This window comes from Saccharomyces mikatae (genome assembly GCF_947241705.1).
Source record: "Saccharomyces mikatae IFO 1815 strain IFO1815 genome assembly, chromosome: 13".
NCBI classification, from domain to species: Eukaryota; Fungi; Ascomycota; class Saccharomycetes; order Saccharomycetales; family Saccharomycetaceae; genus Saccharomyces; species Saccharomyces mikatae.
The window spans coordinates 107,412-135,057 of NC_079268.1; the positions used below are offsets into that span (position 1 = coordinate 107,412).

Genomic DNA, 27,646 nt, shown 5'->3' on the forward strand with positions numbered 1-27,646 from the left:
AAACTTTTAATTAAAAAGAAAAAAATGCTGCAATATATACAACCAATTTTTATATTCTTTATTGATTTCGAAACTTTCTTGTCAATGGATCTGTGTTATGCCTTACTTATGTCCCGTGCTTGCTTATACGACCAATCATTACCGCGTTCGGCTTTACCAAAAAAACAGTAAGTGCGATAATGGAAACGAAAAAAAGGGTCCCATAATTACTATAAAACTCCTAGATGAGAAGTTTATGATATGAAGCTAAGAATGATTATTAGAATGTACATGAACAGTCAACACACTGCGAGATAGAATACACACACACACACACACACACACACACATATATATATAGTAACATGTATATACATATTTCTTAATGAAGTCAAAAGAAAGAAACTGGGAAAAGAAGAACTTAGTCAGAAAGCTCACTAGGATCTAGGATACCATTTATGATAGCCCATTGTTTGTTTGCCAGAAATACATTATCAGGATCCTGTTCACGTCTAATCTTTCTGAACTTTTTCAGATCCTCACCATACCACTCTTCGACTTTCAACGCCATCCCTCTCATTTCAAAGTCATCGTAATCAGTATCTTTTTTCACCGGACCAGCTGCAAGAGTGGTTGAACCTAGAAAGTTTTTAGCCCAATGTGGCTTACCACCTGCCACCATCATAGTATTTTCAAAGAGGGTAAACCATTTATGGATTGGAGTGTTACAGCCGAACGGCCTGTAAATAGTGGCATTAATGTACAACGTCAACTGACTATTAGTAACATTTTCCAATGGAGCATACCTGCAGTGGGATGGAGTATTATCTAAGAATGGACGGCAAACATTACCATATACAGAGCCGGGACTTGTGTCTATTCTCTTGGAGGTATCCAGAGGTTCAGAAGGTAATGTGGTATTTGAGCAACGGACTTCCATGGGCACATGAACATAAAACTCTTTGTTTATGGCAGCCTGCGCAATAGAATGATCTAATGAACGTAACACCTCTAAACCATTGTCCATAGGACACCCCCACTCATCAACAAACTGTGAAAATAAACAATCCATATTGAACCCACTGATAGAATCAGTAACATTAACATCACCCTTAGAGCTCTTTTCCAGCTTACCGTATTGTCTATTAAAAACAAACTTTTCTACAAACGGAGTTAATGGCGCATAGATTTTAGTAGAGATCCATAATAAAGTTTCGTAGAAAAATCTGCCCAGCTTGGTACCCCACCATGATTTGGCGGGACCATTTTGAGGAGCTTTAGTTTTGTCACCCCTCCATAGAACACACTTTCTAGTATAAGGATACCACCAAACTCTAATAAATTCAGATGAAGTCCACAACGTGTCCCACTGTTTCAATAGACTTTCAAAAGTAATCACTTCCTGTGTAGACTTAATATTGAAACCGGGTACAACTCTAATGGTAGCAGAAACGATAATACCGATTTTTCCAACCGAAAGCAAAGCTGCTTTGAAGACCTCTGGATTGTTCTCAGAATCCAAGAACTTCAATTCACCCTTACCATTAACAATGGTCAGATTTACATACTGAGAAGAAACCAAACCATGGTAAGGCGAGGAACCATGACTTCCAGTGGATATTATGCCAGCAACACTTTGCTCTGAAATAGAACCTAAATTTTGGATAGAGTAACCCTTCATACCTAGAAATTCATTCAGTTGATAAAGTCTCATACCGGCATCAACGGTGACATCGGCATAATGTAAGTCAGGGTATTCTACGAACTTTTGCACCTTGTCCAATTTGTCCAGGTTAACAAGCCATTCATCAGTAACGCACATATTACTGGGAGAATGACCTGAACCAACGGTGACTACGGTTTTTTCAGCAAGCCTGGCACTCTTCACTAACTCGATGACTTCATCGATTGAACCTGGCTGAAGGTAACGTTCTGGTTTCGCAGAATAAATACCGGCCCAATTTCTGAACACATAGTTCTTTTTAAATGAGAGAGCAGACATGAGTGAAGACCTGATGTTATCGGAAACTCTCTTAACTCAATTTCTTGATAATTTTTCTCGTAAGTATCAAGATATGAAAGGCAAAGCAAATGGATTTTAGAATTCTGACTTGTTAAGTTGGAATGTACTATACTATTCTTACAATTCTCCTTGCCGATAGTAACTTCTCCTCTTTCTTCGTCCCCAAATTTTTCTCTGAACGATGTCTTTATTTCCATTTTTTATCAATGCGACGGCAAGGTGAAAATGGAACTAGGGATATAAAATATCACTACTAAGAAAAATCATGAAATGGCGATGGATGGGGTGGGAGCTTGGCGGGATAGTTAATAAAACAAAAAAGAATATGATGTTTTTATTCCACAAGCTTTATTGAATTTTAGAATATTCTCATTGATTCTTGTTCAGAAGGGAGGAAAATTTTTTTTTTTTCTTTTTTTACATAGATATTAGATAGATATAATAAGTAAATTATAGATAAGATATTACCAAAAGGGATATAACAATAAGGAGTGGAAACAAATAATTACAATATATTTGAGATATGAAAGAAAAAAAAGAAGTGTGGAGGTGGGAGAGCGAGCGTTAAAACTCCTCTTCCTCCGCATAAGAGTCGGCACCCACTTCGATATAATCTCTTTCTAAAGCAGCCAAGTCTTCTCTAGCTTCGGTAAATTCACCTTCTTCCATACCCTCACCAACGTACCAGTGGACAAAGGCACGCTTTGCATACATCAAATCGAATTTTCTATCGATTCTTTTCCAAGCCTCAGCAATAGATGTTGTGTTTGATAGCATGCATACAGCTCTATCCACGGTGGCCAATTGTGAGTTTGGTGTAGCAGTTGGGGGTTCATAACAAATACCGATCTTGAAACCAGTTGGACACCAATCTACCAATTGAACAGTCTTCTTGTTCTTCACCTGTTCGACAGCTCTCTGAACATCTCTTGTTACCACATCCCCCCTATATAATAGACAAGTAGCCATGTATTTACCATCTCTTGGATCACACTTAACCATTTGGTTACCAGGTTCAAAACAAGCATTTGTGATTTCTGAAACAGAGTTGGACTCATGGAATGCCTTTGATTTGGATAAGACTGGAGAATATGAAACTAAGGGGAAATGGATTCTTGGATATGGAACCAAATTCGTTTGGAATTCGTTCAAATCCACGTTTAAGGAACCATCGAATCTCAATGATGCTGTGACAGATGATACCACCTGAGCGATTAGGTTATTCAAATTTGCAAAACTTGGTCTTGGAATATCCAAGTTTCGCTTACACATGTCATAAATGGCTTCATTATCGACCATAAAAGTACAGTCTGCATGTTCCAAAGTAGTATGAGTAGTTAAAACAGTGTTATAAGGTTCAACAACAGAGGTAGATACTTGTGGGGCAGGGTATACAGCGAATTCTAGCTTCGATTTTTTACCATATTCAGCGGATAATTCTTCTAATAGTAAGGACCCTAGACCGGAACCAGTACCACCACCAAGAGAATGGGTAAACAAGAACCCTTGTAATCCATCACATTGGTCTGCTAGTTTTCTAATTCTATCCAGAACGTCACCCAAGATTTCTCTACCAACAGTGTAATGACCTCTTGCATAATTATTAGCCGCGTCTTCCTTACCACTAATCAATTGTTCCGGATGGAAAAGGTCCTTATAAGGACCGTTACGGACTTCGTCAATGACATTGGGTTCCAAGTCCACATAAATGGCTCTTGGGACAAACTTACCATACCCAGTTTCATGGAAAAAAGTAGAAAAGCCCTCTTCTCCTCCTTTGGGCTTTGAAAGGCCATCTTCTAGATGCCCATCTGGCTTGATCCCATGCTCAAGGGAGTATAATTCCCAGCAGGCGTTACCAATTTGACAACCAGCTTGACCGACTGTAAAGAACAAATAAAAAAAATGCATTGAAGTTAGTAATGAAAGATGAAACGCCAAAAGTAGCTAACAAAAAAAGATCTACCCGAGACTGGCAAAGCGAACATACCGTTAATACTAATAACTTCCCTCATTGTTTGTGTTTGCAGCTGTAAGTTCACAGATGTTTAGTGGTGAGAAGTGTTGTACACCGATATACTAAATTGGGTAAAACGATATAGTTAGTGTTTTTGTTTTGTTTTGTTTTGCCTTGCAGTTAAGATTTTTCCCTTTGGCTCGAGGCGTTTTCGCGTGGCATGACCCGGCGGGGCACTACCACAATACTAATAATCCGGCATTCAAGTATAGCCTTCAGTCTTGCTATTCACCTATTATGAAGGTCAGTGTCGTTCTATGACTTACAACAGTACCATTCACTGGTTCTTAATGAAAAAAAAGTATGCAGTTTTTACTCTTTAAGAAAAGATACAGGTATACATGTATATATGTTTCTATAGATGTACTCATGGCGATTTAATTCCTTTGAAATATATCACTGGATGCGTTAAACATGAAGAAATTTCCTGTATGGATGATTCCCGTGTGCACACCCAGTGAACTATAGTCTTCTTGTTTTCTAGATGTAGCGCTGGTATGTGACAGTGACGATGCTGTGTGCAAGTTTTTTAAATGTCTTCTCTTTAAAAATGGTAGTCCTATCCTTTCATGATCAAGGACCTCTAAGAAATCCCGTAGTACCAATTTCAAATCGGTAGGATCTGAAGCCGTTTGATGACATTTTTTAATGCAGTGGATCAAAAATAGAGAGGGTTTAATTGTATGATTGGCTGAAATGGGGTGGCAGTGGCCGCCATTGATGGCATCAAACTTGACTGTTTTTGTACAATGATTGAAGCTCAGGATGAGTTTAGATTCGCAAATTAAATGGATCTTGTACTTTTCAGGAGTCCTAGTCCTTTGTATGCGCTTGTTGCTGAGTTGTTCGTGAACATTCATCTCACAAAGGAGTTCGTACTTGTTTTTATTGATTTTTTTTGGCCTGTAAATGAAACTGATGAATGCATATACTCTGACAAATTGTTCGAATGATAGCGTGCATAGTGTCTCGAAGGACGATTTTGGATGTTTGAATATAAAGTCCCTGAAATTTAGGATGCCGTTGATATTTTCGACCTCATCTTTGTTTACAGGATGACGATATTCTTGTGCACATGCGATTAATTGTTTACCAGATCTAACCTTGCTCAACTGTGCCTTTGTTTTCGTACAATCGATATAATCCGGAATCCCTTTAACTAACTTCTCATTGTAACTATTAATACTATCGTTACGCTCAGAGTTCTGCCCATTATTGCTATCTCCGATTACAATCTTGGGTAGAATGGGAAGTGATACACAACCTTTCATCGTGCTGGGCACAGGCGAGGGTGGCAGCTTCAAATCTGGCAATTTTATAGCGACCGGAGCCAACGATGGTGAAGGAATTGTTACTTCGAATTGCGATCTTGGAGAGGCTATGGGGGAGATCATGGGTATAACTCTTGTATTGTTCCCTATGTCGATAGGAATGGTGACAACCTGTTGCGACCAGTGAACGGGCACATTAGCGCTCATAGAAGGCAATATGGGTGTCGGTAAACATCTGGGACTAGAATACCCAAACGTCTGCGAACGATGCTGGTCTAGCGCCTGTATGATTGGGGGAAGAACAGGCGACAGGCATTGCCTACTCCTAGGTGTTCTGGGAACGTGAACGTTGTTGTTATATACATGTAAATAGTCCATTGAATCTTTACCTGGTTCTACCTTCACGAAAGAGCTACTTCTATACAAGACTTAAGGCACCTTCATAGGAAAACCGTCTCCACAATGGCGTATACCCTCCCACCTTTGTGAAACATGCATATCTATCTATATATATATATATATATATATATAATTATATATATACGTATACACTCAAATGTATTTATATATTTGTATGCATATGCGCACACGTATATGCCCAAGAGTACCTTCTCCAAACCGTTTAAAAGCAAACACACGTCAAGCTTTGCTGTCTCCGCTTCATTCGTACCGTTCCTGCGGTGCTCCCAGGCAAGCACTAAGGCCCTGCCATTCGCCTATTCAACAGTTTCATCAGTAAACGAATGCAAGGCCATCGTTTACCAGCAGGGTCTATTGTCTGTGCGTTCCTTATTAGGCACCACTTAAAAAACCCTTGGTATTTCGTTTAGATGCCGCCTCGTTAAGGGCCCTTTTTGTCTCGCATAACGCAGGCATCCACCACGAATTGCGGATAGCATCAAGTTGAAGATAAACGGCAACTAAAGACGCTGCAATGCTCAGCGTGGACGCCAAGGACGAATTTGTGAGTTTAGGCTTCCTGCATTGTATAAGATGCTCTTTGTACCACCGGCCTCGACTAAATCGTGGAGCCATCATTTAGGTATTACCCGACTTCCATGCGATGCCGTCTGGCAAAATCTGGCGATGAAAATTTGATGAAAAAATTGCCTCTTACTAGTGAATGTAGAACAAGCAGGGCTACGCAGACACCAACGGGCCAGGCGAAGTTTTCTCCATATTCTTACTCTTTCAGAGAACATTATAATATGGTTTCGGCGCAAGTTGCCACCAAGCTAGGACAACCTATACCACTGGACACTCAACATGCAATATCAGTATGTTTTCCCACATGGGAGTCGGTTATTTCATATGTGGAGAAGGACTCCAAAGTTTTAGGGTGTTTAAAGTCCGGCTACCCCAGGTTTTGGATCCACCCCTCCATTCAAAAGCTGCGTGACATTTTAACAGAAAAGTATGCCAAAGAAAACGAAACTTGCTTTTGCTTCCCGTCTTATAGGGTTGCTAAGCGGTGCAGAGAGTATATAAGAATGAAATGCGCGCATCGCAATGGCAAAGTAAGAATATTACAGTTGGCCACGGCAAAACCTATCAATGAGGAACAGAAAACGTGGAAAAGGGAGTGTAAGATTGCGGTAGTGTTTGTAGATCAGGCATATGAAAATATGCTAAAACAGTATTGGCAGTACACAGGCGAGATCATCTCCAGCAGGTTGGCAGAATATGTTCTTCATGAATTTTTCGTAGTAGAGAAGAAATCTAGCTCTGCAGAGGAAAAGGAATACATAGAGACTCGGTACGGCAGAAACTTGAATTTTGCTTTTGCTGATCGAGCTAAGGAATTGATTAAGAAAAGGATTGCTACAAAAGTCATAGATAAGGATGAGCATGACGAAGAGGAAAACTACCATTTTTTTGCAGGAAACCAAGACGAACGTGATTTTCAGGATACATTTCTAGATTCCTCACTTAATGAGGCTAACCATGGGGAAGACCATGGAGACGGGATTGGTGGTGAATTAGACAACCATAGCGAACCGCATGATGGCCTTGTTTCTACTATACCTCCAGAGCCGATTGAGATGAGCACAATAGAAGAAGAACAATCATTGGAGGAAGACGCTGGGAGGTGTGCACTGAGAGTTTGTCCTGAGAGAGACGTTTTCTTGTTCCCAAGTGGTATGGCATCTATATTCACCGCGCATAGATTGCTGCTACAATGGGACTCGCTGCGATTAAACAGATCTAGGAATGGAAACGATGTTACGTCATCACCACCAAACAAGAAAACAGTGATTTTTGGGTTTCCTTATGCTGATACGTTGCATGTTTTACAAGAATTCAATGAGACGTATTTCTTGGGAGAAGGTGACAGCACCTCGATGAAAGAGCTTACAAAAATTCTACATTCTGGCGAGCAGATTCTTGCCGTTTTTATAGAGACGCCATCAAATCCCCTATTAAAAATGGGTAATTTATTGGAACTGAAAAGACTCTCCGAGCTATTTGGTTTTTTTATCATCATTGATGAAACTGTTGGTGGCATAGTTAATATTGATGGTTTACCATTCGCTGACATTGTTTGCGGCTCGTTAACTAAAACATTCAGTGGGGACTCTAACGTTATTGGGGGCTCGATGGTTCTAAACCCACAAAGTCGAGTATACGAATTTGCCACGCGTTTCATGCAATTAGAAGATGAATACGAAGATTTACTATGGTGCGAAGATGCAATTTATCTGGAAAGAAATTCTAGAGATTTTATTGCTAGGACTATCCGAATAAACTACAGCACCGAGTACCTCTTAGATAAAATATTGAAAGCGCACGTGGGAGAAAATGGACTATTTAAGAAAATTTACTACCCTAGTCTAACTTCAAAAGAAACACTGATCAACTACGATATGGTGAGGTGTAAGAAAGAGGGTGGTTACGGGGGACTTTTTTCACTAACGTTCCATGATGAGGATCACGCTGCGGCCTTTTACAATAATCTACAACTGAACAAGGGTCCCTCTCTAGGCACTAATTTCACACTGGCATTTCCATACACCCTCATGACATATTACCACGAACTCACCATGGCTGAAAAATTTGGCGTGGAGAGAAATCTTCTTAGGATCAGTGTAGGTCTCGAGAGTCAGTCGACCTTGGGCAAGATCTTCCAAGAGGCAATTGATAAAACGTTAAAAATATGACATAGAAAAATAGATATAGCATAATCAATTTTTTACTTTAAATTTCACTTTCTTTATATCTTTTTTTCGATATTTTATTTTTTTCACGCATTACGAATATATTTCTATATACAATCATATGTAGCAGTAGTAGTAGTAGTAGCAGTAGTCATCATCATGTACAACTCTGTTTGTCTTAGGCTTACTCAATCAACCTGCACAAACTTCCCACCTTTTGCGAATCTGGGGTTTCTTGGATCATTAATGAATTCCTTCGTGTTAGAGGAGAGATCAGCAGCTTTACCGATACCATAATACACCGCAGCGCCAGCCACAAAGAAAGGCCAGTATACTTTGAGAATAGGAGTAGGAAATCTTTTCAACATAGCAATAAAGTACAGTACAATACAATCAACCAATCTATCGTCGTATGTCCAACTTACGTTCTCATAAATGAAAAGCCCTTGTGCTGTCCCAGCTATTCCTTATATTTCTCTACTAAGCTTTTTTAACCCTCGGAGATTTCTTTGCGTAAAGCCGCATTGTCTGACCTTATTGGGTCGTGTATCATGATATTTGAATTTTTGCAGATTTCATGGTCAAAAAGGTGATTATGATGCTTTCATTTTATTCAGACAGATCCAAAAGTATTGATTGAATGTTATTATATGTTGGCTTGGCTGAATTTATTACTTTCGGGAAAGTTGTAAGAGCAAATGCTTGTACACGTGACTTTAGAGTGTAAATAAATCCGGGTGACCTATTCGTTCATAGTGGCTTTATCATTTTTCCGCTCAAAAACCCGTAGATTATGGTAATGATGATTTGTAATAACGCCATTGTTGGCTTTCAATGGGATGGTTTCATTGGGCTATTCTGATCATACTGGTGACTAAGTTGACTGTCGGATAGTACCACGGATACTCTGGGTAATACAAGATCCCCAGTCGCCACTTGTTCTATTAGCTGCGAACTTCTCAGCGTTTTATTTTTGCACGTTGCATCAGCCATGTCATCGGAGGACTTCAAAGAACTTCCAATCAAACGAGATATATTTTCGACTATTCTTGTTGATAGGCCCCCCTCATTATCTGCTCCTCCATGTGTTGGTTCTACTGGGGATGATGAGACACAAGTGCTGCCGATTCCCAAAAAATCCAGGACCATAAAAACTGACAAACCAAGACCTTTTCTGTGTCACATCTGTACAAGAGGGTTCGTTAGACAGGAGCATTTGAAACGACACCAAAGGGCACATACGAACGAGAAACCATTTCTCTGTGTGTTTTGCGGAAGGTGTTTTGCAAGAAGAGACCTGGTTTTGCGGCATCAACATAAATTACATTCTGCGCTAGTTTCAAAAGAATCCGTGAATTCCAAGGATAAGACTCAAATAGATGGTATCAACGATAAAAATATAATTCAGATCCAAGGTAATAAGCAGACAATATTACCGACACCAAGCAATCCTCTAGCGAAGACGGCAGCGCAGTTGAAAAAGGCCGCCAAAGAGAAAAAGAATGGCAAGCAAGAAAAGTTGGACACAAGTCCTTCATATAGTATGAGTAGTCATAGTGCGGAGATTCCGCCATTAGCAGGGAACTCCTCAACACCTGCAATGCTTCAGGAAATTGAGCCATCTTCGCATTTTCCACCTGGTCCAGATGTAAATATTCCAACTAGATCTAAAAGACATGCATCATTCTCAGCTTCTAGTGCATTCACATATAGTTCGGATAACTTCCAAAAGCTACACCAGCAAACAAAATCGGATTTTGACGAACTACAGGAGAGTGTTCCTCATCAGGTTGGGTTCTCTACACCACAATTAACGGCTCAACAACTTATAGAAAATGCTATCGAATCTGGTGTTGTGGATTTGGAAACCTTGGATTTGCCGCCGTTTTTATCGTTAGATGGTTTACCACCTCCAAGCTCAAGTGCGGCTGCCGTAGGGTCCGAACAAATAGAACTCTATCCTTCTTCTACAACGGGTACTACATCTTGCACCAATACAACTCCAAATCAGGCGGCAACGGCGCCTCCTTCTCATTTGCCTATAGGAAGAGAAAGCAGTTCCTTATTTCTGGCAAACACTCCTTATTTATCTGATTTTCTAACAATGGGCTCCTCCTATGGTGGTTCGGGAGGTTTTGTTAAATCTATCACTGCTGATCCTAGTTTAGATTATTTTAACTATAAAAGCAGTGCTCATTCAGATACAAAACACATCAACAGTTCCGTTAATATTAGTGTCAGTAAGAGCAAGAGCAACGATAACGATAACCCGATTGAAAAAATTCAACGTAACAATAACGTAAGCAACGAAACCATTCACTATAGCGATATTCAGACTCACCATGTGGATGCCCATGATGATTCATTTATAGAGAGTGAAGAATGGCTATCCAAGTTTATTATGGACTCTCAGATTGACAATGATTTAAAACTTAGTATAAGCCATTTTAACGATATTGGGTTTAACAACTTGCACTCCCAGAATCCCACAACCCGTTCTGAACCAAGAAACATGCATAATGAAAATAAAAACATAGATCAATCTGCCAATAAGCTCCAGTCCATATCTGCGAATATTTCTCCAACAGAGCATTTTTCCTTGTTTAAAACTAAACCGAAAAAGGTCATTACAAAGTTTTTATCTGACGATAAGATTCCTTCAACTGCTTCACCTTCTTCATCATCTTCTCCAGTCCAGTTTGGTAAGAAAAATGTAGACATTAACGAATTTTTATTGGATGAGTCTGTTTCTAATTTATTCACTACCAGACAAATAGATTTATTCAAAAAAAACGTGGACCTATATTCACCGTTATTTCAAAATCAAAAACAATCACTCTCTCCTACGGCCCTGACTCCATCATTAACTATGCAAACCACAAGCACAGTAAGTTCGGAGAAGAAGGATTCTCCCAAGAAATTGGCTTTCTTTACAGAACAGCTAAGAAATTTGATAATTAAGGAAAATAACCTAAAGTCTAACTTATTCCCTACTGTAGATGAACTAAATCATTATGTCAATCTATATCAGATGGAATTTCATAAATACTTTCCCTTTATTCATTTATATTCGATTTTACCTTCAAGTGAGAATTATCCTTTAGTAATATCAATAAGTATGATTGGTGCACTTTATGGGTTCCACTCTACACATGCGTTATTGTTATCAAAGATAGCAAGAACGAGAATAAGAATATTCCTAGAGAATACTCGAAGCAACCACGACAAAACACCAATTTGGCTAATGCAAGCTTTGGTTCTATTAACGTTTACCAGCATCTTCTCCAACGATATGAATGCCTTCAGAACCGTAAATACCCAAATAATGATTTTGGTTCAACTGATTAAAATTGCAAAGTTGAACTTCCCGTTAGAAAATTTCATCAAACCACCAATCGAAAGTGATCATGTCTTGGAATATCAAGATAACCCCGCTGTTTTGATCGAGTTTAAAGCTCAGTATAATACTCGTGAACAAATAAACAGAAACTTCAAATATTTCATTTTAGCTCAATCGAGAATAAGGATCTGTCACATAGTTTTGCTGATTTCTAACCTTTTTAAGTCCTTAGTGGATTTTGACTGCTGTTTCCATTCGATTGATTTGAAGTGTGGTGTCCCTTGCTACAATGAAGTATTGTTCTTTTGTGAAAACTCGGAAATTTGGAATGAGCATTTATCAAGATTCAATATTGTTTTGGATTCCAAGTTTTCGCTAATTGAAGTATCCAATGGAGAATCAAACTACGAGAAGTGCTTGATGTATTTATCCAATGGTAATCCTTATCTTTATGAAAATGCGAAGGTTTCTTTTAAGACTTTGCTGTCTTTACTAATCTCTATACATGAAAAGATCAATATTGAGAGAGATGTATTGAAGGACAGTTACGAGGGCGACTTCCATACAAAAGATGTTCAATGGAGAATCCATTCAAGGCCTTTGGTTGCTACAATGCTAAAACACTGGGAACTGCTGTATATCAAGAATGGTGGGATATTGGCTCTCAGTGACGAGAACCTGCCAATAATAAATACGAACCCGTCATTTAGATTGATAATTCCCCTGTATTTCTTCGCAAAACTAAGGAAGTGCCTTGATATCGCTCCAACACTAAGATTCATCTGGAACCAGGATTGGAATTCGATGAATAGCTCTTTAGAAAAAGTCTGCTACGAATGGGAATCACTACGAGAGGCTACAGAATATGCCGTTTCTGTTGTTACCTTTTGGATTGATACGGTGTCTGTAATGAAAGGAAAATCAACGCAAACTCCAATTTTCACCATAACATGTATCTTTGTTTCAATCTTAGTCATAGCCGGGTATATGAAGAGATTGGAAGACTTTGCACAGAACCAGAATAGTGATACTATGATTGGTAGTTTAAAAAGCACTGACAGAATTTTGTGGTTAAAAGCATTCAAAACTTTAAAAAGAATCGAATCGCATTTATCTGAAAGAGAATATAAACTACAAACATTTGCTGAGTTTTTAAGGGTTCCAGACAATGGCAGCCTAGATATTGAGAGTTTGGATTCTTCTTTAATAGAAAAGGCTTTGAATCCGCATGCTGTTACCAACAACGCATTAGACATAATCACGAGAACAAGACTATCCTCAAGAACATTGTATTGCGGTGCTAGAATCCTTGGCGATACACCAGTCTGGCCTGTATCCCTGTTGTTTGCGCATGCCTTACAATCCAGGGCCATTTACAATATTAACCATAGAAAATCTGTAAACAATATATAAACTTTAGATAGATATTTCGCGCATCCGTATGTAATATTATATTAGTTTTTTAAGGCTAATTGAAAAATTCATTTTCATTTCTTTTTACTATTTGAGAAGCGTGAAAATAAAAAAAGATTCGATGAGCAAAGAATGTAAAATAATAAGGAAAAAGGCAAAGTTATCACTAGGTTGTGGTTGCCGATTATAGATCCTTGAATTTTAAAGTGCTGTCATCTACATTGCTTAAGTTTCTAAAAGTCTGTAATCAACTCAATAAATACCAGCTGCAAATGACTGAATCTGCCTTGAGTAGTACCAATAACGCTTTGATGCAGAAACTAACAGGCCGACAGCTTTTTGACAAAATTGGCCGTCCTACTAGAATTGTAGCTCCAATGGTAGACCAGTCCGAATTAGCATGGCGTATTCTGTCGAGGAAATATGGCGCCACATTAGCGTACACTCCCATGCTACATGCGAAATTGTTTGCTACCTCGAAGAAATATAGGGAAGACAATTGGTCTTCCCTAGATGGGTCTAAAGTGGATAGGCCGTTGATTGTGCAATTTTGTGCTAATGATCCTGAATATTTATTGGCTGCAGCCAGATTGGTGGAAGGTAAATGTGATGCCGTTGATTTAAATTTGGGTTGTCCTCAAGGTATAGCTAAGAAGGGGCACTATGGGTCCTTCTTGATGGAAGAATGGGACCTGATACACAAGTTGATTAGTACCTTGCACGAAAATTTGAAAATTCCAATCACAGCAAAAATACGCATATTTGACGACCGTGACAAGAGTTTGAGTTATGCCAAGATGGTATTGGACGCCGGTGCCCAATTTTTAACAGTGCATGGGAGAGTCAGAGAACAAAAGGGACAAAAAACTGGTTTAGCCAACTGGGAAACAATCAAATATCTAAGAAACGAATTACCTAAAGAAACGGTATTTTTTGCTAACGGAAATATTCTTTATCCTGAAGATATTTCACGTTGTATGGAATATATTGGTGCAGACGCAGTAATGAGTGCTGAGGGGAACCTATACAACCCTGGTGTTTTTAATGTAGGCCAAACTGAGGATAAGGACAAAATATTTCCACGAGTGGATAATATTATCAGAGAATATTTCGAAATAGTTAAAGAATGCCAAGAATCTAAGGCCTCCAAGACGGCAATGAAGTCACATTTTTTTAAAATTTTGAGGCCTTTCTTACCACATCACACAGATATCAGGTCTGCCCTTGCCACTATGAATGCAAAAGCTACATGGGAAGAGTGGGAGGAAAAAATATTGAAACCAGTAGAAAAAGTGGTGCAAGAAATATTTAATCAGTCAGATATCGAGATCAAAGATGAAATTGTTATCGGTGAGAAGCAAGCATGGGGTGGTTCCTACAGAACTGTTCCGTACTGGAGGTGTCAGCCATATTTCAGGCCTGTTAACGGTATCACCGGTGATAAAAGAGTTATGCAAGGTCTAACCAATGTAGACATGAATAAAAAACGTAAGGCTGATGTACCGTTAGAGTCTGCTGAAAAGAAGAAGGATGTGAAAGCATAGTATAATTGTTTTTGCTAGAACCTGTGTATATCTCTTTGCTTTTCAATTTCTTTGTTTAAGTATAAATTTTATATATGTATGTACATTATTAATTCAAGCAGAAAATGTTCACCGCCTCCTTTAAAGGAAACTTTGTCCCAGTTTTAACTCTCGTATTTAAACCAGAATTAGCCGTAGAAAACCATGTCAGCCAACGTGCAAGAAGCTACAGATGCATCCATAGAGCTAGCCAGCTTCGTTAAAGTTCCAGTGCCTGAGCCACCGACTAGTTTGCAACAATTGATCAATGACTGGCAGTTAATCAAGCATAGAGAGGGCGGATATTTCAAGGAAACAGATAGGTCTCCCTACACCATGGAGCTAGAAAAACCGGAAAATGGATGTTCAAAAAAGATTGAAACGGTTACAAGAAATCAATCTACATTAATTTATTACTTACTAACTCCCGACAGCCCAATTGGGAAATTCCACAAGAATATCAACAGGATCATACATATTTTACAAAGAGGCAAGGGTCAATACGTTCTAGTGTACCCTGATGGCCAAGTTAAGTCATTCAGAGTTGGCTTTGACTATAAGAATGGAGAAGTTTCCCAATGGGTTGTCCCCGGAGGTGTATTCAAGGCAAGCTTTCTTGTTGCAAACGAAGAATTTGACAACGGCTTGTTGATTAGTGAAGTCGTGGTACCTGGATTTGATTTCAAAGACCACACTTTTTTAAAAGATAAAGACGAATTAAAGAACCTTGTTGGATCCGAAAAAGCGGATGAGTTAGCTTTCTTAGTTTAGGATTCTGTAGTTTGTTTATTATCGAAATAACCAATAAGAATTAGTTTGGTCGTTTCGCACCGCGATTATCAATAAGTTACATATTTTTCATATTTGCTTTTCTGTAAAAACGAACAAACACACGATAGAAAAGCAAACAACCAAAAAATATCTATTTAAAAATGTTCAAACGCTCCATCATTCAACAGTCTCGCCTGTTCTCTAATTCTGCTTCTAAATTGGGCAAAAAAGTGTTCTTTGACCCCGCTGTCAATGGAGCCAAAATTGGCAGAATAGAATTCGAATTATATGATAACGTGGTTCCTAAGACTGCTGAAAATTTTAGGGCCTTGTGTACCGGCGAAAAGGGCTGGGGCTACAAAGGTGTTCCTTTCCATAGAGTTATTCCAGATTTCATGATTCAAGGTGGTGACACTGATTTGACCAACGGTTTTGGGGGCAAATCCATTTATGGTAACAAGTTCGCTGATGAAAACTTTGTCAAGAAGCACGACAAAGCTGGTTTACTCTCTATGGCAAATGCCGGCCCAAACACTAATGGATCCCAATTCTTCATTACCACTGTGCCTTGTTCATGGTTAGATGGAAAACACGTTGTCTTTGGTGAAGTGACAAAAGGTATGGATATTGTCAAAACAATTGAATCCTACGGCACTGCTTCTGGAAAGCCAAGAGCTGAAATTGTTATTGAGGAAGCTGGTGAGTTATGAAGAATGAGATTAAGCCAGAGTCTTTCGTATTTTTGCTTCTACGTGGTATGCGTGTATATATGCCTACAATTTATATCAGTTTATAGTATTTATATGTAGTTTTTCTGGCTCGTTTCAAGTTAACAAAGTTCATGCCATTTTTCTTGTCGTTTGTCTGAATCGAAATATTCTTCCCTCGTCATCGACTAGTGTTGACAAATTTCGGAACCTTCTTTCGATAACTGCTTTCCAACTTTTTACTATAGAAAAATACAATAAAAATGAAGAACTAATATAAAATAATCTGCAACTGACATAAATCATAAATCGGTAGGGTATGGGGATATATTCATTTTGGATCTTTGACAGGCATTGTAACTGTATATTCGATAGAGAGTGGACATTGACGTCCAATAGTGCAAGCGGTACAATAAATTCCAAGCAAACTGAGGAAGATGCAAAACTGCTATATGGTATGATATTTTCGTTACGCTCCATCACACAAAAACTTTCTAAGGGCTCTATCAAGAATGATATACGGAGTATATCCACAGGAAAGTATAGGGTTCACACATATTGTACTGCTTCAGGACTATGGTTTGTGTTATTATCCGACTTTAAGCAGCAATCTTATACTCAGGTACTACAGTACATATACAGTCATATTTATGTCAAATATGTGAGCAACAACATATTATCACCCTATGATTTTGCTGAAAATGAAAGTGAAATGAGAGGCCAAGGGACAAGAAAGATCACCAACAGAAACTTCATATCTGTCCTTGAGTCCTTTTTAGCACCGATGGTCAATCAATGAACAGGCAACCGGAGAAGAGAAAAGAAAAATAAGAAAGAAGACGTAAAAAGCATTGATTACTCATTATTTTCAAAGATAAATTAAGTAGTTTTACATATTTTTTCAACTTTTTTGTTGATACAAACTTGGATCTAGTTGGATTCGTGAATTTGCTATTATTTTTTTTTTTTTGGGGGGGGGGGGGGGGGGGGGGATCAAATATCATTCATGAAGAGGTCTGTCCAAAATTCGTCATTTAATGAATTAACGCCCCATGCTAAGGAATTAATGTCTGTTAAGTAATCGTTCAAGTTATCAACGGATGAGCTAGGTGATGGTTTCATATTAGTTGAATCAGTTGAGTTAGTCATATTACCATTTGCAATAAATGGTGGTGGCAATAGAGTTGATCCTGCCAGACCCTCTTGATTTTCATGTGGGGACCCGTTTATGTATGAAGTGCCGTTAATGTTCAAGTCTATGGCAGCAGTGTCATCGCGGACTCTTGCGTACATTGGGAGCGTTTCATCAGGTATGGTGGGTATGCTTTGATTTGTATTATTCTCGATGATTGGATCATCTTCTTTTGGCATCTTGTGTAGTTCCGTTTCATATGCACTTACTGACCTCGGTCCTTCGTTGTTACTGCACATTTCGTTTATGGTTTGTCTTTCCCTTTGTTTCTCTCTCTCCGAATTGTAGCGATCAGCGACATCGATAACCTTGTTGGCATAGGTCTGACAAAACAAGGCGATGACATACCTGAATTTGTAAAGAGAGTTATTGAATGGATATAGCTCAGATGTTTTTTCTAAGAGATTGTTTACTCTAATCACTAAGGCAATAGCGTCGTCCGTCAATGGCATCAGGTCATGAAATGAAGGTATGGCAACTACCGAATAGCGTAATTTTAGTAGAAGCATACCGACGGTATATATGATCCTAGAAGTATGGAACAATGGTAAGGAGGTAATAAGAATTGGTTCCAGCTTAGAAAATTCTTCAAGGGCAAATTTACAGCAACGATAGCATTTGACAAAATCTTCCAATATTTCTTTGGGCAATTCGACTTTTTCATTTAAGGTTTGAGAAATTTCTCCGATGAACACTGCAAGCTTATACTGGTATAAATAAGCTTCTACAGAGTAATAAAATGCTATCACTCTTGGCCTGTTTCTGTCAAGTTTAGTAAAAATCTCTTGCAATTGCTTATGATATTTTTCCATGAGTTTATTAAGATAGTTTTTGGTAAAAATAGGATCATCGAACTCATCATCATTTAGGTCTCTTTCATGTAGGTGCGTGTGGATATTTTCTAAAACGTGATTCATTTTAGCAAATTGAACTAAAATGGGATCGTCAGCTGAGTTATATAATAGCTTATCGCTGTCATATTGTCGTGATTCTCTCGTCTCTTTGGTTAAATCCAGGCAGGCCTTTTCAGTAACATGACTCCAACGAGCTTGTATTGATTGCCGAAGGAAAATTGAAATGTTTAGTGCTGAAATGTACACCAGTAAAGTTAAACTGGCACCATTGCTATAAAGTTCCAAAGGCGATTTGAATCTATTTGGATCCTCGTCACTAAACATTCCGAAAGACCTATTAACATAGGTGGGCCCCAAATCTCTAGTTAAGCAGCAACAAATGTAGTTGAATATATGATATCTCGTTTTGCTAGACCATTCAAAAAAATTATACCATAAGCACAATGTAGAAAGTGACTCAATGATTTCGATAGATTTATTGTTAGCCTTGAAAATCTGATTCGTGATTAAATTTAATACAAAGCTATCAAGCTTCATTATTGTTCCTCTCGTTGTTTGCTTGGGTGTTAATACTATTGAAACACATGACATGATGACAGAAAATAAAATGGGTTTTTTCTTTCTTAATTCGTCAACACTAACGTCTTCCTCCACCTTTATGAATGGCAATTTCGACAAATATGAAATCTCTGTCTTGTAAAGATGTAATCGTAGCGTCGCTTCTTCATGAGATATAATTCCTACAGACACAGGATCTGCTATTGTCGGTAAAAACATGCTCCTTTCCACAAGGTCGTTCCATTGTTTTGACCAAGCATCGAGCTTCATTGAAATATCTCTAATTTTGCCTTTTTGAGAAATAATTAGTGATTGAAGCTGCTTTCTGAATGACCGTGTCATATGCCTGGAGTATGATTTCTTTTGCCTTTTTACTTTGAGATTGTGAGTTTCCTCATCGCCCACAATTTTAGGTCTAGATTTGAACAGTGTTGCGCTCTTAATATTGGTATGGTTAGACAGAATCGGTATGGGCGAATTGTAGGAGCTGTATATCGCCGGCGTATCACTGCCATTTGTACAATCATTGCTGGATGCTAAGAGTTTTGAATTTCTGGGCATTGCGCTGTTAGGCTTCGTAGGCTCATTAGTCATTGTATCTTCATGAGAAATCGATTCGGCGTCCTTTCCTCTAGATGAAGGTGGTTGGCTTATCGTTGACCAAAGGTCAGACAAACTTTGTTGAAGTCCAGGTAAAACTGTTCGAGAGCTTGAGATTTGTTTATTATTCAAGTCGGACGGCAGAGTAGTGAGGTAAGAAGTACCATCTTTCAGGCTTGATTCCTCAGAGTCCGTCGGAACTTTACATTTGATAGATACATTTACCAGCGGCGAATCAAAAGATGTAGGCGATCTTGATCTTGGCTTTCTTTTCCTTGTCCTTTTTGAAAGGTCAAATTTGCACAACTTTCTATGTTTCAGACATCTTCGACAGGGTTTTCTATAAATATCATTAGCATCAGAAGGCTCACATTTCTGCTTTAGAGAATGGCAGCATACACATGCAAATGAGTTTCTCTTGATTTTTCCTTTTTCAGTAGTTTCTAGTTTAGTAGGATACGAAAGCCTAGGATCATCTTCAGAGCATCCTTCTATAATAGTTTGTGTAGCCTTATCAACATATGGATCATCGGCCTTCGGTGAAGCAATATTTTTGTCGGCCTCTGAGATACCATTGATTTCCTTTTCAATGGCAGCGCCAGTTATTCCGATCTGCGTGTCCATGTTATCATTTACCTTTTGAAGATTTTTCCGGTCATAGTCAATATATACTAAATATATAAGTGTACTAAATGAAAATTGACTTTCCTCTTCGAAGTCCCTACATTTATCGGATGACGCGCATAGCCAGAAAAGGAAGATTTTCACTCATAGGGAAAAGGAACTGCATGACTCAAGAAATGGATGCGTCCTTTCAATTTTTTCGTTGAGTTTTTAATAAAAATCCAATACGTCAAGTAATTACAACAACCAGGTTCTTTTTATATACGCGTCAACTTGAGATTTGGAATGAAGATGATGTACAAACTATACAGTAAATACTCTTATGTAATTCATAGAGCTGTTATTTTCTTTTCCAGGGAATATCGATGACGCATCACTTAGTTTAAGATTTAATGCAGGTGACGGACCCATCCTTCAAACGATTGATATCAGTGGCATCCAAATTATTAGGTTTAGTTGATTCGGCAGGTTTCCTGTTGTGCGCCATATGACTTTGAACCAAGTGGCCAGCTGCTAGTGCAGCACATAGAGATAGTTCACCTGCTAGGACGGCACAGGCAACTATTCTTGCTAATTGACGAGCATTGGTACCAGGGGCAGTAGCATGTGGGCCCCTTACACCCAATAGGTCTAGCATGGCACCTTGTGGTTCTAGAACAGTACCACCACCGATGGTACCTACTTCTATAGATGGCATGGATACGGAAATTCTCAAATCACCATCGACTTCTTTCATCAATGTTATACAGTTGGAACTTTCAACGTTTTGTGCAGGATCTTGTCCCAAAGCCAAGAAGACGGCTGTCACTAGGTTAGCAGCATGTGCGTTAAATCCACCAACAGATCCAGCCATTGCAGATCCAACCAAGTTCTTCGCAATGTTCAATTCAACCAATGCGGAAACATCACTCTTCAACACTTTTCTAACAACATCACCAGGAATAGTAGCTTCTGCAACGACACTCTTACCACGACCTTCGATCCAGTTAATGGCGGCTGGTTTTTTATCAGTACAATAGTTACCAGAAACTGAAACAACTTCCATATCTTCCCAGCCGTACTCCTCTACCATTTGCTTTAAAGAGTATTCAACACCTTTGGATATCATGTTCATACCCATTGCGTCACCAGTGGTAGTTCTAAATCTCATGAAAAGCAAATCGCCCGCTAGGCAAGTCTGAATATGTTGTAAACGTGCAAATCTTGATGTAGAATTGAAAGCTTTTTTAATTGTGTTTTGTCCCTCTTCGGAGTCTAACCATATCTTGCAGGCACCCGATCTTTTCAATGTAGGGAAACGAACCACTGGGCCTCTTGTCATACCATCCTTAGTTAAAACGGTTGTTGCACCACCACCAGCATTAATAGCTTTACAACCACGCATAGCAGAAGCTACCAAACAACCCTCTGTAGTTGCCATTGGGATATGATAAGATGTACCGTCGATGACCAAGGGGCCGATAACTCCTACTGGTAATGGCATATAACCAATAACATTTTCACAACAGGCGCCAAATACACGATCATAATCATAGTTTTTATAAGGCAAACGGTCAGATGCTAAAACAGGGGCTTCGGCCAAAATGGAAAGAGCCTTTCTACGTACCGCAACAGCTCTTGTAGTGTCTCCCAATTTTTTCTCCAAAGCATATAAAGGTAACTTACCGTGAATAACCAACGCAGCAACTTCTTTATTTTTTAATTGTTTTGTATTTCCACTGCTCAATAGTTTTTCTAGTTCTTCTAAAGGACGGATCTTTTTGTCTAAGCTGTCAATATCACGAGAATCATCCTCTTCGCTAGACGATGAGGAGGTTAATGACACTGATTGCATCGATGCTGAAACTGTCGATTTTGATCCGACAATAGCAGTTTTATTGGTTAAAACTGGTGTAGTAGAAGCTTTTGATACAGAAGTGGCAGAAGATTTCTTAGTAGATTCATTCTTTACTAATTGGTCGGCTGTATAACTGGTATGGATTCTAGCTGCATTTAACAAATAAACATTGATGAAAGCGCTGCACACTAAGGCAAAAAGAACCAATTTACTAATGAACCTATCACGAATGGCAACACTAACATTACGAAGTAATAGAAGTATCATGTCTTCAATACGTTGGTAGGATTTAATAGGTTTGTAATACAATAATGGGGTGACACTAACAATAGCCTGTTCGTTGAAGTTTTCAGAGTTGTTTGAAGTAATGAAATCTGGTAAAGAAACATGCTCCTTGTCGAAGTATAAAGAATTGAAAGCATCGTTGACCCAGTTTGCACCAAAATTGTAAAAGTTGATGAAGACAAATAGTAGTATGACTGAGAGCTTCATGATAATGACGACCACGCTGAGATTCAAAAAAGAAGATATAGATTTCTTTTCTGCCTTGGAAATAATTCTTGCTGTGGATGGAACAACGCCATCTTCTTCTAATGTTTGCTTGATGATGGTGGATCTGTGAATGATGTTCATTTCCAGTCTGAGAGCTAAGATAGCAGAGTAGAATGTAGGAGTTAAAACTAATTCAAAGATTAGAATGAATGCTGATAATATGCAAAAGTTTTTCAAAGTTTTCAATTGATGAGCATACATGGAGCAACCAATGAAGGCAAAAATACAAAGCAAATGGTCTTGAATCAAACGACCGCCTTCCTCTCCTACGGCTTCAAAAACAATTTCATCAGTAGTGACTCTTTTAGATAAACCAACTCTTTCAAATTTTTCCAAGGCATATTGAGCAATCTTGATTTTGTGCTTAAAGCCAACAACGACTAAAATAAAAGGTAAACCCTCAAAAAGTGTCAGTGCAGAAACTTCTTTACCTAGAACACACTGTGTAACATACAACGCTAAGAAAAGTGATGATGCTGAATTGACTACGGTGGAAGCGCTTAACCAGAAATTTGACCCGCTTTTTCTCATGTCATTGAAGAGGCCAAATATAGTGTAGAACATCATTAAGTAGGCGGTAACAATAATGAGAACATCAAATGGATCCGCCTGTGTTACATTTTTTGAGAATACATCATAGAGAGAATATGTTAACGTCTTTACGTCGAAAAGACTTTTTCTGTCGTTCCTTAATCTCCATTTTGTTCCATCCGCAGAGGAGACTTCTTTGGAAACATCAAGATCTTCTTGTAATATGTACTTTGTATTTTCCTTTGCAAAAACGGTGTAAGGTAGTTCTGGAATGCATGCGGATTCGTTTGGACTATTAAAATTTAGGTTTAGTAGATAGTAATGGTGAGGGGCTGTTAATTCACTAGCTTCATGTGCAGTGATCGATACCCAACCATCCAGAGAAGAATCTCTGTAGTAGTGAGAACACTCTTGAAAAAGAGTGTTGGAGTCTTTATTTGGGGCAGTTTCAAAAACACTGTTTGAATCTAGCTGCCAACCATTGAAATAATACTGAATGACGGAGAGATAAGCAAATGCAGATATGATCAAGGAAAACAATATTATATGGATTGGACGTTTCGCTGAAAATCTTGAAACATAGGCAATTGGTTTCGCCATCTGTTTCAGTCCCTTGAATAGCAGTGGCATGCTTGTATTATGTTTTATCTAATCTGTTTCAGTAGTTAAACAATGATTCACTATGTCTCCACCCTTAGTTTCTTCCTTATTAAGATGAGTAGCAGTAATGAAAAAATAAGTAAATAAAAACCAAAAAACCGAAGATGAATATAGTTCCTTCAAGTTGTCTTTTTTAAAGGAATGCCTTCGATAATTCGATCTTTCAAACTTTCAAAAACCTTTGCCTGGATTTATCGAACAACGGCATTTCACAGCCGAAAAGATACAGGGAATATGAGGGAAGAAACCGATGAATTGTTTTCTAAGGTATCAATCATCTAACTATAATAGATAAATTTGAGATGGCGTGCCTAGTACGGGCCTTTCTCTCAGAAGCCTTATAGAATTTTAAACGAGCGGGCGCAAAAGTTTCGCACTACGTTTTCTTCGTACCACCTTGAGGTCCTCCAACTCTTCTCCAGAAGGCTTTTCTTCCCCTAGTCCACCCGATAAAAATGGGGCCCTTTGAAATTCCGTTTCGTAGCCTAGTCTCTCGGATTTAAAGCATGTGGTTACTATATTAGCATCACCCGAATGAAGAGCCGAGGCCATTATGTTAGATAGTAGACATTGGTTATGGGCAAACAATCGGGGTAGTAGGAAACGGAAACGAACAGTTGAAAACTCTATCATAAAAGCTATGTTTAACAATCCCGCACTTACGTTGCAAGGAAGATCAGCGGAATCTGACTACCGACACGTTCCTGATGTATATGTGGTAGATGGAAGCGCCATTGACTTTTGCTGGCGCCTATCGTTCAAAGCCGGCTTACTCTTTGTAACACGAACCTATGGGCTATATGCTACGCGCCAAAATAATGATCGCAGTCTCAGTAATGGTGTAGTGTGACTCTAAGGTCTGACTTGATACTAATTTGTAGACCTCTTTACTTTTCTGACAATCAACATAAAAGATAGAGAGAATCGAAGGAGGAAGAACGCTTTTTGTTTTTTTGCCGCCATATATTTCTATACACAATGCAGAAGTTGTGTTATATTATCTGCGGAAAAAAGTAAAGAAAAAGCATATAATAATGCAACGGTAGCATAGAAGAAATAGAATGTTTTCGGACTTACATACAGAAGATAATAATATTACGTATAAAAAGTAATACATAGTGTTTAACTGCACGAGCGCGTGTACTAGTTTTTCATGGAAACTAATTTAACATCGAATGTTAATTCGGAGTTGGCAGGAATACCTGGCAAAGCTTGCTTTCCGTAAGCATATGGAGCTGGAATGACTATTCTACGTTCACCACCAACACACATGCCGGCAACACCAATATCCCAGCCTTTGATAACTTCACCACGACCAAGCTTGAACGCAAATGGCTTTCCGCTAGTATTCTTGTCGAAGACTTTGCCGTTCTTTAACTTACCAATGTATCTCATACCTACTCTAGCGCCTCTCTTGGCTTGTGGACCATCGCCAGTGGTACGGTCCTCAATTACTATACCACCTTCTAAAACCTTGGTCTTTGGTTTTTGTTTGTCTTGTTCTTTTTTGTTTTTAGGCTTTGTTGGGCCCTCCTCTAAATCCTTTTTGAACTCTACCTTCTTTACTTTTTTAGCTTTCTTTTCTTCTTCTTTCTCATCGTGCTTTCTCTTTTTTTCTTTTTTGCTTTTCTTGGATTCTGGTTTGACTTCTTTCTTTTTTTCTTCTTCTTCTTCTTCTTCTTCTTCTTCTTCTTCTTCTACTTCTTCTTGGACTTCTTCAATACGAACTTCTTCTTCGTCATCTAACTCATCGACGTCATCATCAATAATCTCATCTTCATCTGGTGTTAAGTCGTAGTCCTCACTGTCATAAATATCAGCGCCTTCGTCTTCATCTTCATCTTCATCTTCAACTCCCATTGGTGTGTCAAATGGATGTTTGACATAGTTACCACTCAAAGAGATAGCGTAAGAGCCTGTAACAATGAACTGGACTTCTTCTTCTGGAGCAATGGTCAAGTCCAAAGATTGTTGGCACTGGGCCTCCGGGGATAAAGTCAAAAGAACAGATTCCTGAAATTCGTCGTCTTCGTCTTCTTCGTCTTCTTCGTCTTCCTCATCGCTATCACTTTCACTTTCCACCTTCTTGCTTTTGCTTTTCTTCTTCTTCTCAGTTTTTTCCTCTTCTTCTTCCTCTTCAGAGGATTCTTCGTCCATTTCGTCTTCATCAAAATCACCACTCAAAAAATCATCATCTTCAAAATCAGGGTTCCTCTTGATCATTCTTAAAGTTGATGGCTTGTTGTCTTCATCGATGGCTTCTGGGTTCACAGCGGCCATAGTAATTCTAATGGTGATGGGCATCGTTACATCGATTGCCGGAACCGGGGTATAAGGTTCAACATTCAAAGTGTAGGTGGCTAATGGTAGCATGTCAGACATATTAGGTTCGTTAGGTGCTTACTTTCAGGTGTGTATTCATTTTATCAAAACACATTAAAAAGAATATGTACGTAGGTATGCTTTTTTTCTTTGGTTTAAAATTTTTACTCACATTTTGAAATTTTGCCTTTTTGGGAAATGACGACAATTAGTAAAAAGTTGAAAAATCATGTATCAGCTATTTCTACATTAGGCTTAGGTCAATGGAAAAATGTAAAATGAATGTATTGCAAGTTGAGATAAGATGAGAGGTTTATGCGTATTTTTGAATACATAACTATACAGTTATTTGAGACTTCAGTGGAGGATGGAAGAAAAAAGCTGGTTAAAGATGAGGAGTGATGTTTGATACATAGAACCCATTTGCACAATGTCTTCGTATAATTATTATGAACAGGTAATAACATCATATTCAAGTTAATGCTAACATATTAATACCAATACTGGTTGTGCGATACTTTTTTTCCGATACTTCGCCACATGTTTATGTAATATCCCATTGTACTGAAGCGTCCTCAGTACATGTTGTAGACGTCCCGAGCAAATGGGCAATTAATGAAAAACTTTTGTAATACATCTCAACTAAGTCGTTTTCATCATAACATTGGTAGAAACATGTATTATCTTGGAGTGCTAGCTGAGATCGAAGAGAAAAATAAAAAAGAACTTTGGATGTGGGTCGCCCTCAACCTTCTCAGTAGACTGCAGCTTACACTTGAAGAAAGACATCACTCTTCTCTTTATTTGTCATATTCTTATCCAAAAACGAATCTTCCAACGGCCAGCACCGATCGCAGAGAGAGCATAAATAGCTGTCAGTGTTTTGTTCTTTCAATCCTTAACTATTGCTTTGAAAAACTTCTAAAATCGATGGCTTATAACAACTGTGCTACTTTATCCATGGTTGCAATTTTAAGTTGGTAAATATTGTATGTTGCAGTCATTGTAATTTTCGATGCGTCTCTAATTTTTAGTATGTTTGCACTATGTTAAGTTGAAGATGCATTATTTATAATTATTCAAAACCTTCCCCTCCATTTCTAAAAGAAATTTTATAACCAGCTTTTTTGGATAGCAGAAACTGTACAAGGTCATCTGTACTGTAAGTGTGCCATCAGCTGTCTTTTTTCAGCCCTTGACAAGAAAGCAGATTAATGAAAGCCTTTATTGAAACTCTCGAGGCCCAATTAGAAATGAAAATGAAGCAAGGCCGAATCATAACTTAGGCGATTTCTAATGCCCATGTATTTTTTTCTAGAAGAGTCATTGCCAGTGGGTAAAATTCAATATTGACTTGTGTCACCTCCGTAACATAATCACACCCCTTGGGTAAACTCTATTGATAATTAAGATGATGTTGGACAATAGTATAAACAGTTATTATTGCCTTACTGGTGGCGTTTTGAAGTTATTAACCAAGTTCGTTAGCACGACAAATAGAGTAGCATCCTTTTGAGTATTAGATGCCAGTGAGAGATTGAAATTGGAAATCCCTTTGATGTAGATAGAACCTTTTTATCCAACGTGAACTTTGTTCTGCTTGAATTCTGTTTCTGGCTGAATCCCTTTCTAGTTTCACATTCGTCTCCGAGTTTTATTCCTTGTTCCCATCTTTACT

At 38.5% G+C, this 27,646-nt stretch overlaps 13 protein-coding genes across 13 annotated transcripts; 6 read left to right on the forward strand and 7 right to left on the reverse strand.

Moving 5' to 3' along the window:
* Positions 1-400: 400 nt before the first annotated feature.
* Positions 401-1,981, reverse strand: ALO1 (D-arabinono-1,4-lactone oxidase; the record flags this gene model as incomplete). Its single annotated transcript, XM_056224617.1, has 1 exon — positions 401-1,981. One exon carries the CDS (start codon positions 1,979-1,981, stop codon positions 401-403), a length of 1,581 nt encoding a protein of 526 aa, XP_056078518.1.
* Positions 1,982-2,566: 585 nt separating this feature from the next.
* TUB1 (alpha-tubulin TUB1) lies at positions 2,567-4,017 on the reverse strand (the record flags this gene model as incomplete). Its single annotated transcript, XM_056224618.1, has 2 exons — positions 2,567-3,885; positions 3,993-4,017. The coding sequence occupies 2 exons, from the start codon at positions 4,015-4,017 to the stop codon at positions 2,567-2,569; spliced, it is 1,344 nt and encodes a 447-aa protein (XP_056078519.1).
* Positions 4,018-4,396: 379 nt separating this feature from the next.
* Positions 4,397-5,668, reverse strand: SMKI13G0480 (uncharacterized protein; the record flags this gene model as incomplete). Its single annotated transcript, XM_056224620.1, has 1 exon — positions 4,397-5,668. The coding sequence occupies one exon, from the start codon at positions 5,666-5,668 to the stop codon at positions 4,397-4,399; it is 1,272 nt and encodes a 423-aa protein (XP_056078520.1).
* An 830-nt stretch (positions 5,669-6,498) lies between these two features.
* Positions 6,499-8,448, forward strand: SMKI13G0490 (putative cystathionine gamma-synthase; the record flags this gene model as incomplete). The annotated part of the gene is made up of 1 exon (XM_056224621.1): positions 6,499-8,448. One exon carries the CDS (start codon positions 6,499-6,501, stop codon positions 8,446-8,448), a length of 1,950 nt encoding a protein of 649 aa, XP_056078521.1.
* A 185-nt stretch (positions 8,449-8,633) lies between these two features.
* On the reverse strand, positions 8,634-8,813 carry ATP18 (F1F0 ATP synthase subunit i; the record flags this gene model as incomplete). Its single annotated transcript, XM_056224622.1, has 1 exon — positions 8,634-8,813. The coding sequence occupies one exon, from the start codon at positions 8,811-8,813 to the stop codon at positions 8,634-8,636; it is 180 nt and encodes a 59-aa protein (XP_056078522.1).
* Positions 8,814-9,436: 623 nt separating this feature from the next.
* On the forward strand, positions 9,437-13,198 carry TDA9 (Tda9p; the record flags this gene model as incomplete). The annotated part of the gene is made up of 1 exon (XM_056224623.1): positions 9,437-13,198. One exon carries the CDS (start codon positions 9,437-9,439, stop codon positions 13,196-13,198), a length of 3,762 nt encoding a protein of 1,253 aa, XP_056078523.1.
* A 272-nt stretch (positions 13,199-13,470) lies between these two features.
* DUS1 (tRNA dihydrouridine synthase) lies at positions 13,471-14,742 on the forward strand (the record flags this gene model as incomplete). The annotated part of the gene is made up of 1 exon (XM_056224624.1): positions 13,471-14,742. One exon carries the CDS (start codon positions 13,471-13,473, stop codon positions 14,740-14,742), a length of 1,272 nt encoding a protein of 423 aa, XP_056078524.1.
* Positions 14,743-14,925: 183 nt separating this feature from the next.
* CFF1 (Cff1p) lies at positions 14,926-15,531 on the forward strand (the record flags this gene model as incomplete). The annotated part of the gene is made up of 1 exon (XM_056224625.1): positions 14,926-15,531. One exon carries the CDS (start codon positions 14,926-14,928, stop codon positions 15,529-15,531), a length of 606 nt encoding a protein of 201 aa, XP_056078525.1.
* A 161-nt stretch (positions 15,532-15,692) lies between these two features.
* CPR3 (peptidylprolyl isomerase CPR3) lies at positions 15,693-16,241 on the forward strand (the record flags this gene model as incomplete). The annotated part of the gene is made up of 1 exon (XM_056224626.1): positions 15,693-16,241. One exon carries the CDS (start codon positions 15,693-15,695, stop codon positions 16,239-16,241), a length of 549 nt encoding a protein of 182 aa, XP_056078526.1.
* Positions 16,242-16,557: 316 nt separating this feature from the next.
* BET5 (TRAPP subunit BET5) lies at positions 16,558-17,037 on the forward strand (the record flags this gene model as incomplete). The annotated part of the gene is made up of 1 exon (XM_056224627.1): positions 16,558-17,037. One exon carries the CDS (start codon positions 16,558-16,560, stop codon positions 17,035-17,037), a length of 480 nt encoding a protein of 159 aa, XP_056078527.1.
* Positions 17,038-17,231: 194 nt separating this feature from the next.
* Positions 17,232-20,066, reverse strand: WAR1 (War1p; the record flags this gene model as incomplete). The annotated part of the gene is made up of 1 exon (XM_056224628.1): positions 17,232-20,066. The coding sequence occupies one exon, from the start codon at positions 20,064-20,066 to the stop codon at positions 17,232-17,234; it is 2,835 nt and encodes a 944-aa protein (XP_056078528.1).
* Positions 20,067-20,448: 382 nt separating this feature from the next.
* On the reverse strand, positions 20,449-23,616 carry HMG1 (hydroxymethylglutaryl-CoA reductase (NADPH) HMG1; the record flags this gene model as incomplete). The annotated part of the gene is made up of 1 exon (XM_056224629.1): positions 20,449-23,616. The coding sequence occupies one exon, from the start codon at positions 23,614-23,616 to the stop codon at positions 20,449-20,451; it is 3,168 nt and encodes a 1,055-aa protein (XP_056078529.1).
* A 1,173-nt stretch (positions 23,617-24,789) lies between these two features.
* FPR3 (peptidylprolyl isomerase FPR3) lies at positions 24,790-26,028 on the reverse strand (the record flags this gene model as incomplete). The annotated part of the gene is made up of 1 exon (XM_056224631.1): positions 24,790-26,028. The coding sequence occupies one exon, from the start codon at positions 26,026-26,028 to the stop codon at positions 24,790-24,792; it is 1,239 nt and encodes a 412-aa protein (XP_056078530.1).
* Between the last annotated feature and the right edge of the window lie 1,618 nt (positions 26,029-27,646).